At 46.4% G+C, this 14,568-nt stretch overlaps 1 protein-coding gene across 3 annotated transcripts in view; it reads left to right on the plus strand.

The window, feature by feature from the left end:
• The window catches only part of tafa5l (TAFA chemokine like family member 5, like), a 30,515-nt gene that overhangs the window by 1,733 nt on the left and 14,214 nt on the right, over positions 1–14,568 (plus strand). For all 3 annotated transcript variants that reach the window (XM_028994172.1, XM_028994170.1, XM_028994171.1), the window contains 2 exons: positions 9,464–9,613; positions 13,154–13,281. In XM_028994172.1, the coding sequence (XP_028850005.1) occupies positions 9,464–9,613; positions 13,154–13,281 (278 nt within the window). The remainder of the gene's footprint in view (positions 1–9,463; positions 9,614–13,153; positions 13,282–14,568) is intronic.

Below are 14,568 nucleotides of genomic sequence, written 5' to 3' on the forward strand. Positions count from 1 at the left end.
CCTGATGGGTGGGGGTGGTTCTTCTTACCGTCTTATTGCTTAGTTCACGCCGCAGGTTCCGTCTGTGTACGTAACCAATTGCACCAATCCCACCACGAATTCACCGACTGGTTTTCATGGCAACTTTTCTTGGGGAAAAAAAAGGACATTCCGTGTTGTGGTTTGATTTGGGGATTTTGGTTTCGTTTATTAATACGACGGGCGGCTTGTTCCAGAGAGAACGTCTTCGCCACTCAGTCATCCCTGAGATCTGATACGTTTCCTGCCTGGTCTGTGTGTATATGTTAACGTTCAGATAACGTTTTGATGACACAGTTGTGAACGTGATCATATCACGTTTTACGTAATATGTATATGTTATGGCCGAAGTCACGGTTTTGGCAGAGTGACGTTTTTGCTGATTGGTCCAATTTGCTGCAGTTCAAGACAATTCTGGAAGGTCGTGCAGAATTCCCGGGGGTAGGGTCTTATTTTTTAGTAGCTGTGCTCCTAGAAGATCATATTTCTGTTCAAGACTCAAGGCATGTAGGGCTTGTTCGTATCTCAAAACAGATGACCAAAATAAAATATGGCTTTGCATAGCTTGGCACACTTGTTGGGAGTCGCTGCTGGACCTTCCAGGTTGGCTGGATGAAGCCTGGAGGAGCCAGGATCATCTTTACAGAACTCAGCGCCTCTGTGCCACTCCGACCTTGGTGTCGGCCTTGAACCTTCTCTCACGAGTCTCCACACGAGTTTCATGATCTGGCAGCAAACCGAAAGGCAGGTTCTTCTTCTTCTCGGGACACGGCCCCTGGTGATGAACAGCACGGTGTGGTCTCCATACCTCACTCTGAAGGAACCCTGCGTTCTCCACATCCAAGCATCCTCGCTGTCTTATGGGATGGAAATTCCAGAATGTTCCAAATAACGCTGAATATCAATGCATCTTTGAAAAATAAGTACTGATTGTAGAAATGAAGATATTCTGGATTTCTGATTTTCATAACTTTCATGAGAATACTATATATGACGGCTGACCTTTTTGACATAATAACAAAATCAAATGACCTTTTTTCACTATATTTTAACTTTTTGGAGATGTAATGTGTCATGATTTTTTGTGTTTAAATGTCACAGTGACTGTCACAGCTTCGGTTCCGCAGCCGCTGCAGCTCAGTCCCGATTGACCACTGTGGTCATTTTTTGGTCTGAATTCAAGCTGTTTTATCCGCCGTCTATGATAATTCGCTACGTGCAGAATGTTTGGCAAATGTGATTATTTTGCGTGCATGTGTTCGTTCTGACCAATTGGACGGGTCGGCTGCGTCCAGGCCTGGCTGCAGAAGCATCAGAATTAGCGAGTGGGAGGAGTTATGGGTAACGGGGCTGCCGAGGCTCGGGGGAAGTTAGCATTACTATTATTACTTTATTCCCCCCCCTCCCTCGTCGTTAATAACCCCGGCGACAGCCGCCTTCGTCGGTGGCAGCTCGGCGGTGAGACCGGAGATTGACGAGATTACGCCCCGTTGTCAGAAAGTCCCATTAGAATCCCCGTCCGCCCGCCGACTTTTTCCCTGGAGGACCTGAGAGGATTACTCGTTCGTGAAATATCGTGGAAACATTTTAATTTCGCAGAGGCGCTTAACGCTCGTGTCTGGCGGGCCGCGCTCGCCGACCGATCGCAAGTTTTACAGGCTAGGCCCGTCGGCCTGCGACGTTCCACCTTCCGGAACATCAGGGCGTTGTAAAGGCTCATAACGCGCGCAGCCGGCCCGGGTTTGATTAAGAGCGCTCGGCGCCGGTGTTGTTGCAGCGTAATTGGACGGGCCTCGGAGGGAGAGCCCTGACATTTCCAAATTTATCGCTGAATAAACTGGCGCCGCGGCGGGCGATGGCGGGCCATCCATCTGCGCGGACGGAGGCCCGCGTGGCGACGCGCGGACAGGCGGCCGGACTTCCTGTCGCGCGCGTGACTGATGGCCCGGCTTTGTGGGCGAGCTGTCAGGGCCGCGATTCACGGCCGCTCGGCCTGGGACGCTCCTTTTGTTAACGAACCCCCACCGCCCACCTCATCGCACGAGGACCGGCGTGGGTGAGGCGCACACAATGCGAGGAGTCAGCCGAGGTAGCACAGATCCAGGCCTGTAGCCACTGGGGAAGGGGGGGGTTCCAGCACACACCCACGCATACAAATATCATTCTGACAATGCGGAGCTCCCATTCGTTCATTTCATGCAGCAGGCCAATTAGAAGCCAATTCTTAAGGAATTGATTGGTTATGCGCTGGTGAACAATATAACAATTGTTCAAATTTTTTTTTTTCTTTCATTTTGCTTCTCACTGTCATGAAAAAAAAAAAAAGATCCTCTCTATTAGTGTTGAGGAAAATAACACAACCTGCCTGAGATGTGCTGAAATGAATTAGAAAGAAAAAAAAAAAAAAAACGACATAAAATCTGAGATTAATGAGTTAATGGACGAGTCAGGCTGCAAGGGCCTAATTGGCTCCAATGAAGGAGACAAGCTGCGTCCGCGGGGCCGCGGGGCGCACCGACATGACAGCTCACATGTCATGTTCTTACCACAACCCATCGTAGAAACGTTCACTTAATAAATGTCCTGTTGCTGTTACATTATTATACTTCGAATAAGAAGTACAGAAAATACCTTCCCTCTCGCAGACCATGTTACTGCTAGCCGTAGCACAGCTGCTTCATTAAGTAATAAATGAAAGAGGTACTCAACACTTAATTGTACCGTAATGAAAAACATGGATGCTGCTGTTAACATTAAGAAAATCACAGTTTTTTTTATAATCGTGATTTTATGTGAGGATAATTGCACAATCATCACAAGCCGCTGGAGTGTTAAATGTCCTCCAATCAGGGTCCCTGGATTAGACAGCCACGCCCCCCACTACTCAGCTCAGTCGCGCCCCCCAATCGACCCCTTGCCCTCTTTGGTCCTCGAGGTTGTGCAGTGGGTGGAGCTCGGGGTGAAGTTACACTTCAAGTGGGAGCTAATGACGCAAGTGAGCGTCCACGGAGACCATCGCCTCTCATCAGAATCCATTTCCCAGGGTCCAGTGCGAAAACATAGTCAGATACATACAGGTATCCCATGCATTTCCTCTGAGCATTATCTCTGAGCGATTCGGAGCGTAATTAATTAGCGTTGATTAAATCACAACAGAGCGGAGCATTATCTGGAAACAAAGGCAACCAACTCACTTCCCAATATTCCATATTCAGTAACTGCATAGATACATCTCGATACATATAATGCCATGAAGGGAAATAAATATTTCTTAAATTCATGTAATACATTATGTAATGTGTTACCTGCTGGGTCCGTATAGCTCAGACACAAAATTAAGGTTTCTGGAAACAATTTGATCACTTTGAACAAACTGCATTTGAACAGAATTATCAGGATTTTTTTTTGTCTGAATTCCATTTTTGTAGATCAAATTTGTTGTTCTTCTTGTATTGTAAATTGCAGTACATAGACCACTGTGAGTAAAAGAGTAGTTGAAAGTGAAGTGATCATCATTGTGAAACACTGCAGCACAGCACACGGTGACACAACAAAATGTGTCCTCTGCTTTTAACCATCACCCTGAGTGAGCAGTGGACAGCCATGACAGGCGCCTGGGGAGCAGTGCGTGGGGACGGTGCTTTGCTCAGTGGCACCTTGACGGATCGGGATTCCAATCAGGGCAGTTTTGGGATTGTATCATACAGTTATATTGGTATCTTCATAAATACAGAAGTAAATATAACCACAAGCAGTGATGAACGGGCCCTCGCACACATTACCGTACAGCAATGGATTCATGCAGAATTATTTTTACAAAATGGAGCATTGATTGAAAGTCTCAGCCATCTGATTCCTCTGATCCTGTGAGAGAAATTCCACCCTCCTTCTCTAGAGCAAGAGCCCCGCCCCTTTTAGGCTGGACGAGCTCATGCACATTAACATTTCACTCTGTCACTAAAAGGGAGAGGCAACACTGTCAAAGATAGAAGTAAGATTGAAATGGTGAACATGTTGTCTTGATGGTCAACAATTTTCGTGTAAATTGGATGTTGTATTAATGAGCTGTGCATGACAGTTTGGAATGTGAGAAAAAAAATATATTTTTATGCTAACCTCCAGCCTTTTGGTGCTCGGGCCCTAATTACCGAAGAGTTCTGTAACCGTGTTCCGTAGATGTCATGACTCCCCGTGTGAAGGGGAAGGAGGCTCAGAAGCTTGACATGTTCTGAAATTCTACTTATTAAACAGGAAATAAACAAAGGCACGATGGCCGAAAAAGAACAGAAATAAACATAAAAACACCATGAGGGAACTTAACCACATGAATGCAGCAGCAAGATTTGGTTCCTCCATGCACTCTTTTAACTAGTCCTGATCAGTCATGCATAATTATCATCCGCTGGGAGTTATCAGGACCCATTATTCAGGTGCACCAGGACCTGCTGTGCGATCACGTTATCCTATTGTTTTATACCATCATTAGTGTATTATTCTAATTATGTATTTGTATGACCTTATTTAGAAATGTGTTCAAATTTTGTTGAAATTGTTCAGCTCTGATCCGCATGCTGAAAAAGATGCTGCTCACGTTGTTTTCCTATAAAAATTTAATTCCCAGGATTCCTCTGATCCAATCTTCATGACAGTAAAAGCTCTGAAGTAAAAGCAGTGTAAATACAACTAATTGCTTAAACATTTTTGCTTGTCTTTTTACTTTAACTCCACTGCATGTCAAATGTGCTTTTTATAAAAAAAAAACACTTGTTTTGTGTTCATGATCATTTTAGTAGACATCAGTGTTATATAATGACATCCTATAAAAAATATTGATGTGCCGAGAGTGACATCAGTCTCAGTCCACAATAATACATTTCTCAGATCATGATAGTCCATAATAAATTTCTGTACATTTAAGGTAATAAAATAAGCACATTTGAAGGTGAAGGGAGGTAAAGGGAGAATTTCTGCTTTTACTGGAGTAATATATTATTTGGAGTATTAACAGGAACGTGGTTAAACATAACAATATGTTTCTAAATAGTGTTAGAACTGCACTTCCCATCTTCCTCAGTTCTGTCCTCAACAAAGGGCGTTAAGTGTGAGTGCGCGTTGGATAATGACCCTTGCTGTAAATTCTGCACTAAGCACCACTTCTGCTCCACTTCTGAAGAAACATTTATGGAAAACCGAGGCGTTTTAAGCCAAAATCAATTGTGCCGCGGCAAGGCGCATAATTCACAGCTTCCCGATGTCCCTTTTTGCCTAGCGCCACGTGGAACTGTGGGCAGCACTTCCTGCCCCGCGTGCTGGCCGCACTCGGAGCTTCGCGGAGCGCCATTGTTTGGCGGAACTAGTCGCTCATGTTGGATTCGTGCCTTTGTGGCTATTCTCTCCGCTTGGTATTACTTTCGTGCAGCGAGAGCTTATTACTCGCCACATATCATCAAGGCCCCGCTTTTGGATCGGTGTTGACTCTCCGCGGGCGTTCCTCCCACGCGCCGTGACGGCGGCTCACGAGATTATATTTGCGCGAACAATGCAGCCGCAAAAAGAGATTTCCTCCTCGGCCGGGCTCTTCTATCCACGGGCGGCGATGGAGATAAGCCTGCCTTTCCGCCCCGCCCCGCCCCCGACCTGCGACCAGACCCTGGAGCCTCTTCCCCCTCACGGCCCAGAGTGGCCCTGCCAAGCCTGGTGATGTCAGCCCTCCCCTACGCTCTTCACCCCTCCGTATGTAGATCCCGTCAGCCGAAACGGAGATAAGCCACGGCCCCCCCGACGGGCCGAGGCGGCAGCTAGCCCCTGTCACATCAATTAAAATGACGGCGTGTGACGGCGTGGCCCAGGGCTCGCCGAACTCCCCTCGCTCGACTCCCCCCGCGTCCCCAGGCTTATCTGCTGCGGCCCGTTCGTATGTTAGTTGCCGGAACACGCGAGGGCCACTGATATCTGATGGCACAGTTGTCCGGGGGCGGCCAGCTGCGGCGACAGGAGCGCGAGGGAGGGGCTTCGGGGCGGCCTCGCCCTCGGGCCGGGGAGGGTGCGTCGAAACGACACACGAAAATGACGAAAAACGCAGGCCCCCCTGCGGAGACGAGGGGGCCTTAATACCCTTATCTAAATTCAGTGGTTGTGGATTAATGTTGAGCACATTACCGAGCGGGAGCGCGGCGTGGAGGAGAGGTGACCTTGGGCTTCCGTCCGCCTTTCCCGAGGTCCGCGCCGTGGTCCGGATCCGCGACGTGCGCTGCTGTCAGAAGGGCCGTTGCGTCTTTTTGGAGATTCTTTTTTTGGCAAGGTCGTGCCTCGCTGTGCTCACTCTCCCAATAGAATTGGGTTGACGCCGGGAGGCTGAGCCCTTCCCCTTCTTCAGAGATCAGGCAATTTTATGCAAATTTCCTAAGCAATTCCATTTATCCTTCTTACTAATAAATTGTTGTTCGGTGCCACACCAAGCTTTTTTTTTCTTTTTTTTTACTAACTTTTGCAATAATTTTTCAGACAATATACAAGAGTTTTTTTTTTTTTAAACTAATTTTGCAATAATTTGTCAATAATTTTTGTCAATATGCAAGACTAAGCAGAATCAAGGAGCAACTTCTTGGCTCAGGATCGATGACTTTTTGTGCATTGGTAAAAACAAACATTTTCAGAAGTGCTTTTGATTTAGAAATAGGTTTATTGGTTGTAGGTCCAAAGTGACGTGAAGAAAGTGAATAAGAATGCACGCAATCAGTGATGCTAAGCACTTTTGACAAAAACACATTCACCAAATTCTGTTTTTTGTCGTTCCTCTCAACCACTATGACTGTCAATGCAACGTGAGAGAAAGGCTTTAGCGATTTATTTAATTACAGCAGACATGTGCAGTAGTATAAAACTAGGATTTGTTCCATTCCCAAGGTTCATTCCAGTGTTATATAACAAAGTGCCAATAGATTTGCCAGATTGTGATCATAGTAATTCAGTATTCTATATCGCCCCCTTGTGGTCTCCAGTAACTATTTGTTTTCTGAATTGGCAGCCATATTTTCTTCTTGTAAGTAAAAGGCTGATTGTTGTCATACCAGTGCACATTTTTTTTGATAAACATTAACCACATTTTAAAGATTTTAATAGGATGTGTACGATTACATATGATTACATTTACATTTACAGCATTTATCAGACGCCCTTATCCAGAGAGACTTACAATCGGTAGTTACAGGGACAGTCCTCCCTGGAGCAACTTAAGGTTAAGTGTCTTGCTCAGGGACACAATGGTAGTAAGTGGGGTTTGAACCTGGGTCTCCTGGTTCACAGGGGAGTGTCTTGCCCACTAGGCTACTACCACCCTTAATTAAGTGTAATTAATGTGTATGTAAGAATTGGAACTTTATTGAATGTAAATAACAGGATATTAATACTTTTGTTATTTGGTTAAGAACAAGATAGGCTGAGTAATTTCATTATGAACCCATTTTGCTTAGCTGGTTACCAGCTGTACATGCAGGCTCACATTTTGAAGAAAAATGAAAATGTGCTTTCATGTTGAATTAAAGCAGGATGAAAATCAAATGGTGTTTTTATGTAAAGGACTGAATCTTCCCGGCATTCCTTCATGCCATATGCTCACTTGCCGTCAACGCATTTTCAAACATACGGTATGAGCAGGAGAGGTGAAGCGGTCAACCCTCGCCAGCTTTAGCCTAAATAAGACATGTGCCGCACACGTTCTCTCGGGGAACTCGTCTGCCCTCTCCCAACCCACACAGATGTAAAATAATGAAAGTGTTTTGCCGAGCCCCTTTCATTGGCTTCGGCCTCGTGTAGTTATGAATAATAAAAAAAAGTACAGAGCCAAGCCGACAATAGCAGCTTCATTTAGACTCATCATCATAATTAGAGCCGAGATTTTTCTTTTTTTCTTTTTTTGTCGTCTGCCCCTGAGCTGGAGTAACCTTGAAAAGAACGGCCTCTCTTGTTGGAAGGGAAAAGGCATTAGTTGTGTTGTAATTCACTGGCACCCCACCACCACACAGCCAGTTTTATTGCCGAAGTAAAGATCCCCCCACGACCGCTGTTGTTGCCTCACAGTCACACGAAAAAGAATAATCGCGATCATAAATCACCATTATCACCATTGAAATGACTTACTTGTAGGACTGGAAGAGAGTCCCCTGAACGTTTGTCATGGACAGAAAGGAGGGAACTTTGCCGTTTGCTTTTTGTGCCAGTGGCCATGGTAGCCCCATTCGAACACGCCACGCGGGGCGGGACCAAACGCTGGGAGGAGGGAGGACGGCCCTCGTCATATCAGCAACCGGCATTCATAACTCTCCCACGTGTGATATTCAACTAGTAAAAGTCACTTTAATAAGTTGGTGATTGGAATCCATCTTAAGCAGTGGATCTCGGTCTTTTTGGGGGCATACGGTACTGTGCAATGTTGAAACGTTGATGTAGATGAACAGTTTATGGAGAGATTCCTTCTTTTCGTGAAACAATGACAGCTTGTGTGTAGAGGAAGAGACTCTGTTCTCCTATTGTTCTCCGAGCAGCAGATCATTCATTAGTTTACAGAGTCGGGAGAGGCCGACACCCGGTTCTTCGAGCACATCTCTGGATATTACGAAATCCTTGACACTTTTACTATTTGCTTTTCACACGTTGAGATAGTTCCGGAAGTGATTATTTCAGAGTTACTGTTGGGAAGATTACTTTCACTCCTGACTTAAAAGCTTTTGATTGATGATTATGTTTCACTCTCTCACTCCTCACCTATAGCCAATTAAAGTTGCCAAGCCACCTAGTGCACATCCTAATGCAGACGTCCTCAGAGACCCTGAAGAAGTCCCATACGTGGAGGCGTGAGGGTACAAATAAGCCTCAGTTACAATAACAAGAAAACGTTATTTTCTGGCATCAGTTGACTGGATAAGAATGGGGGAAGAACCCATCGTCTCATACAACACGCTGGCATGCAAAAGGCTTTTTTTTCGTTGTAAAGAGACGGCGGTGAACGGGAACAGCTGAGGTCTGAAGCGCGAAGAAAGGCTTTTTCAACAATTTTGTCGCGCCGCTGTAGGACCGCGGGCAACAGAAGGTTGCATTTCTCGGTGGTGGCGTGAAGCCCAGATATTGAGGAACAGCTATAGAGACAGTTACGTGTGTGTAAGAATCCCAATCCACCCCCATGCCAGTGTCAGGATGGAAAACATTACGGCAGCAGATGGGTCACACCTTTGTTAGATATACTTTATGAAGATTGCATTTTCAACACTTGTCAGATTTAGGGGAAATGTAAGTATTAACCTGGATTTTTTTTGCCCCATCAAATCCTAAAATGGAACAATTCAAGAATCTCTGGCCTTGGTTTTATATAAAACCAGGTTTGTTTTTTTTTAATACATTCAGTGTGTGTGTGTGTGTGTGTGTGTGTGTGTCTGTCGGTCCACTACAGGCCAGTTGGCGGTGGGCACCTGTGAGATTGTGATGCTGAACCGAGACAGCAGCCAGCCAAGACGCACCATCGCCCGGCAGACCGCCCGCTGCGCCTGCCGAAGGGGCCAGATCGCTGGCACCACGCGGGCCAGACCCGCCTGCGTCGACGGTAATTATGCCACTTCATCCCCGCTCTTCGCGCGAGGCGTCATCTGCATCCGCTCTCAGCGTGCCGGTGCTCATCCGCGTGGGTTCTTGGCTCCGAGCTGCGGGCCACGAGAGGATTGTGGGATGCTGGGGTTGGGGATGATGTAACTGATAACTGCAGCTGATGAGGGCTGAAGAATGTTTGCTGTGTGTGTGTGTGTGTGTGTGTGTGAATGAATTTCTGATGGCCTGTGTGAATTCTGCGGGGTTACAAGTTCACACAGACTTATCTAAAATGCAGATCGCTCACGGATGGGTGGACAACGGGGGAGATGATGATGTGACAGTGCGGTGATGCTGAGTAATTTTCTGTTTTGTTTATTCGTCCCCCCCAGGGTGCCCGTGGTCTCATGAAAATGTAAATAAATTAATTATTATGAGCAAAAAACATAATTATTGCAACAGAACGAGGACATTCTTAACTCCAGAGACCTCAAGTCATTTCCACCAAACGAGGTGGTGCATGGTTCTTGTGCGTAGAGATGCAATGCATTACGGTCCTAACGTCTGCGCGGGCTAAGATTGTTTTTGAAAGCGCGTGTGTAATTAATGTGTAATTACAGCGACATTAGCGAATACTCCTTATGCACAACGTCTTATTTTGTGCCAGTAAAATATGGCCCATCTTGTTTATAATTCGTAAAAACTCAAATGTGAAGGTTAACCCGGGTGAGCGTCATCAATCAATCAACAAATCAGTTATTTAATCGTTTAAAAAAATGAAGTATTGTTCACAGCCCTTTCTAATTAATAACGAGTGGTATACATTGCTGCCGCTGGGTAATTGATTATTATTGCTTTTCTCCCACCGCCTTTTATAGTCCATTTATTAGGGGTTGATTATTAGGGCCAGAATTTGGAACAGCGAGTGCAGAGCTGCAGTGAAAATGCGGGGATCTGCAGCAAATTGTTATCCCCGCTCCTGGGATGTAATGCTTTTCGGTTTAAGTGCCGCAGCTGCCGCGGCCTCGCCCGTTTTCATTGCCATTAAGACGTATTATTTTGCCGCGCTGCCATCGCGTGGCTCTCAATCACCGCTGCTACGACGGGGGACCCGTCCACTGGTGGGAGGGGGGGTTTAATGAAAGGAACGCGGCAAACCAGATCTCGTTGAACAGTCTGCACGGCCGTCGTTCGCCAGGAAAACAAATTTAAATTAAAAATTGGCCTAAATTAATGGCGGACTGGGAAATTACCAACTTTGTCGCTGGTCCCATTTTTCAACTCTCGCGGCACCTTCGGGGAAGAGCTGCATGGCTGCGGCTCAGGACGGAAATATCTACCCGGACTCGTCTGCCTCCCACTCGCCTTCCTTGCACCGCCGCCGCCGCCGCCGCTCTCTCCAAAGCCGCGCCATTGGTCCCGAGGTGATGGCCGCTTGGCCGATGGAGCTGGCAGGCAGATGGCGGTGGGTCTTGGGGAGGGAAGTGACAAGAGATCTGGCTCGCCAGGCCGGCGAATGACAACTCTGAGTCAGAGTTCAGCCAGCCAGAGTGGCCTGCAGGTGCGACCAAATGGCACACGAGGGGCCGGGGAGCGGCGTGCGCCGAGCCGGAGCGGCAGAGCGGGCTGTTAGTCATCGGGGGCGCCCGTTCGCCGGGCTTTTCGCCTCTTAAACGAGCTCCTCGCCGCCTGTAATCTTTCGCACGGCGCCACGAGCCGTGATTTATGCGGCCCGCAACATAAGCGAATAAATAACAACATGTTTAATAAACCCCGGCGGAGGAGTGGGAGTTGCGGTACACAGCGGCAACACAAGCCACCGGGCCCACAATTCCTTGCTGCTTCGTTATGTAGACAAGCAGTCGCGAGATCTTTGTTGCGCCATTTTAGCGACCCGGCAACCCGCCGCAGAGTCGATCCATTTCTCCTGCCGGAGATGCCGCAGCACTTCCCGTGCCGCTCGTGAGATGAGAGCCCCTCGCGGGCGGCCATTGAGGAGGGGAGTTGCTGCTGACTGTGACACTTGCCAGGGAGCCAGTGAATAATGCGAGCGGGACCGAGTCCACAGTCCTGACCGGGCAACGGGACTCTGGCGCCGGCATTAATTACGCCGCGACACGAAACAGGGCAGCCGCTTATTTCGTACTAAGCAGCACTGAGCTGAGTGGCAAGTGGCTGCACAATGTGGGGAGTGACCCCACCGCTAGCCTAACGGATGGGGTCTCAGCGTGTTCTACGATTCTACTTACAGTTTATGACAGCAGCCCAAACATTTCTTATACTTATTCACATTTTAATGATCTGTTCTGTCATGATTCCCAAGCTGAAATGTGGAATTAACCACGAAATGGAAACGTCCGGCTCCTAACTGCACGTCAGCGACGAGACAACTTTAAATCAGTACGTTAATAATGGATTAATAAGGTTGTAAACCACGCACTGTGCGAAAGAACAAACGTCAGATGCATGTAATTGGTTAATAAACCAATGAATAAATTCACACAGTCCAGAATGCACTGCAGCTCATACATGGCTCATTCAATGTCCATGTTGCCTACTCATGGGCTCATTTGTGTAAATACAGCTATGGGAATTAATGATGCCAGGAAATCCTTGCAATCCATGAATTCCCAATTTTCCGCCTATTCCTCAAATCTTACGAGGTTCTCTAAGCGCGTAAAAGCATACGTTGCACATTGTCAGGCAAGGTCCATGGAAAATATTTATTTTAATATAAATTAATTCTATGCACATGTGATTTGGGCATGGCTGCACTCTTAACAGAGTAAAAAAAAAGGTCCTGCACCGTCTGGGACAACTAATCATACTAAGGCAAAATTGTGACACTGAGCACGTTCACTCCCTTGTACATAAGGTCAGATTTCCAGCGACAGCCCATCATCACGCTGTGGAACGTCATGCTGGGAGAACATGGATCATCAGAGCCCATGCAGCCGAAGCCACGCTGTCATTAAAACAATGAGAAAATGGCTGGATTACATTGGAACAGAATGCAAAACAGATGAATTATCACTAGTGGTCTCACACTTTTGAACCCCTTCCTATGTAATATGTAGCTGACTAAATCACTGTCTGAGAATGTCATTTAAAATTTCTTTAAATTGTATGTATTTATTTTATGTTTTGTGGAAATGTACCATTTGATAATTGGTGGATTTTAATAAAATTAGACCACACACCTTTAATATGAGATATAACCTGAACAATTAACAATTAAAACAATACCAAAAAATAAAAACAAGAAAAATAGCTGGTTGCATAAGTGTTCACACCCCTAAACTGGACTTTGTTGTGAAGCTCATTTGAATTCAATTTCAGGGCCAGAGGTGTCTATAACAGAGCTCATGTTTATGGTAAAATCCATCCAGAATTAGGAAGTAGCTGTCAATCAAGCCTCCCTTTATAAGCTTTGTTTATAAAAATCATCATTTTGTGACCCTGAACACCTCCCAGCCGTGGCTGTGGTGTTATTATAGCCTGCGCCGCGTGACATAATGAGATGTCTGACTGCAGCGCTCTGTGTGTCCCTGTGGCCCAGCACGGATCGTGAAGAGCAGGCAGTGGTGTGAGATGACCCCGTGCTCGGAGGGCGAGGTGTGCGGGCTCCTCTTCAACCGCTCCGGCTGGACCTGTACCAAGGGAGGCGGTCGCATCAAGACGGTCACGGTAATGTCCACCTTTCACCTCTCTGACCTCCTGCTGCTGTGCGAGGTCCATGCCAAGCGTGTTGGGACGCGCCTGTCTGAATTCAAAGTGATGTGTCTTTTTTAGGGCGGACATTTTTTGCTTCTGACCTCCGTTAATGCCGCCACCCAAATATTTTCAGTTGACAGCCGTCCTGTGTTCACAAAAGGACATTTAAGAAATAGTGAAGTGAAAGTGAAGTGATTGTCATTGTGAAACACTACAGCACAGCACACGGGGACACAACCAAATGTGTCCTCTTCTTTTAACCATCACCCTTTGTGAGCAGTGGGCAGCCATGACAGGCGCCCGGGGAGCAGTGTGTGGGGACGGTGCTTTGTTCAATGTCACCTCAGTGGCACCTTGGCAGATTGGGATTTGAACCGACAAACTTCTGATTACGGGGTCGCTTCCTTAACCACTAGGCCACTACTGCCCCAAACAGGGCAGACAAAAAGGGCTCCATGTATGGCCGTATTTTTAGGCCTGTCTTTACGTTTATGACTGCTCTGTGCACTGGTGGCATCATCAGAAGCCGCTTCATGTGGTGACCATCAAAATGAATGAAATCACCTAACAATTGTTCTACACACGAAATCTTTCTGATCCATTGTAAAACCATGACACTTGGCAGAGAAAATAATAGTAATGTACTGAAATGCTTTTTGCAATTGTTTTGTTTACTACACCTTGTATGCGTACTTTTAATAGTCTTCGGTTTTATAGTGTGAAAGTACTCAGAAAAAGAAATAACCATAAATAGGAGTTCCTTCTCGTTCCATCTACAGCTAATTAGCTAGGAGCCCTGTGTTGTTTTCTGTAAACCCACTTTTAAGTAACATAATTACAAACATTTTTGCCATTACTAACGCTGCCATAAGCAGGATATAAAGGGGTGGAGCTTTGGCCATTGTTCCTTGATTTCGAAAGGACAGCTACTTAAAATGACTTGATGTTGTTAGTAGAAGAGGACTTGTCTGTAATCCGTGCGACGCGTGACTGGCTGGAAGAACAACATTTTTGAACACGGTTTATGAATAGATGTAGCTTGATTGTGTTTGCATATGAAAACCAACTGCTCCGCGTATGGATTTAATAAGCACCGCCACGGGGCTTTTTCAGTAACACACTCATAATGGAATGAGGAACATTCATTGCATCATTCCACCATCGGCCCTCTCCACTCCCGCTGTTTAATATTTCCAAATGAAACTCACGTGTGTAAATCTGGCTCTGCATTATTTCACGAATACGCGCGCCATTGACCGA

Source organism: Denticeps clupeoides, chromosome 10 (assembly GCF_900700375.1).
Source record: "Denticeps clupeoides chromosome 10, fDenClu1.1, whole genome shotgun sequence".
Taxonomy (NCBI): Eukaryota; Metazoa; Chordata; class Actinopteri; order Clupeiformes; family Denticipitidae; genus Denticeps; species Denticeps clupeoides.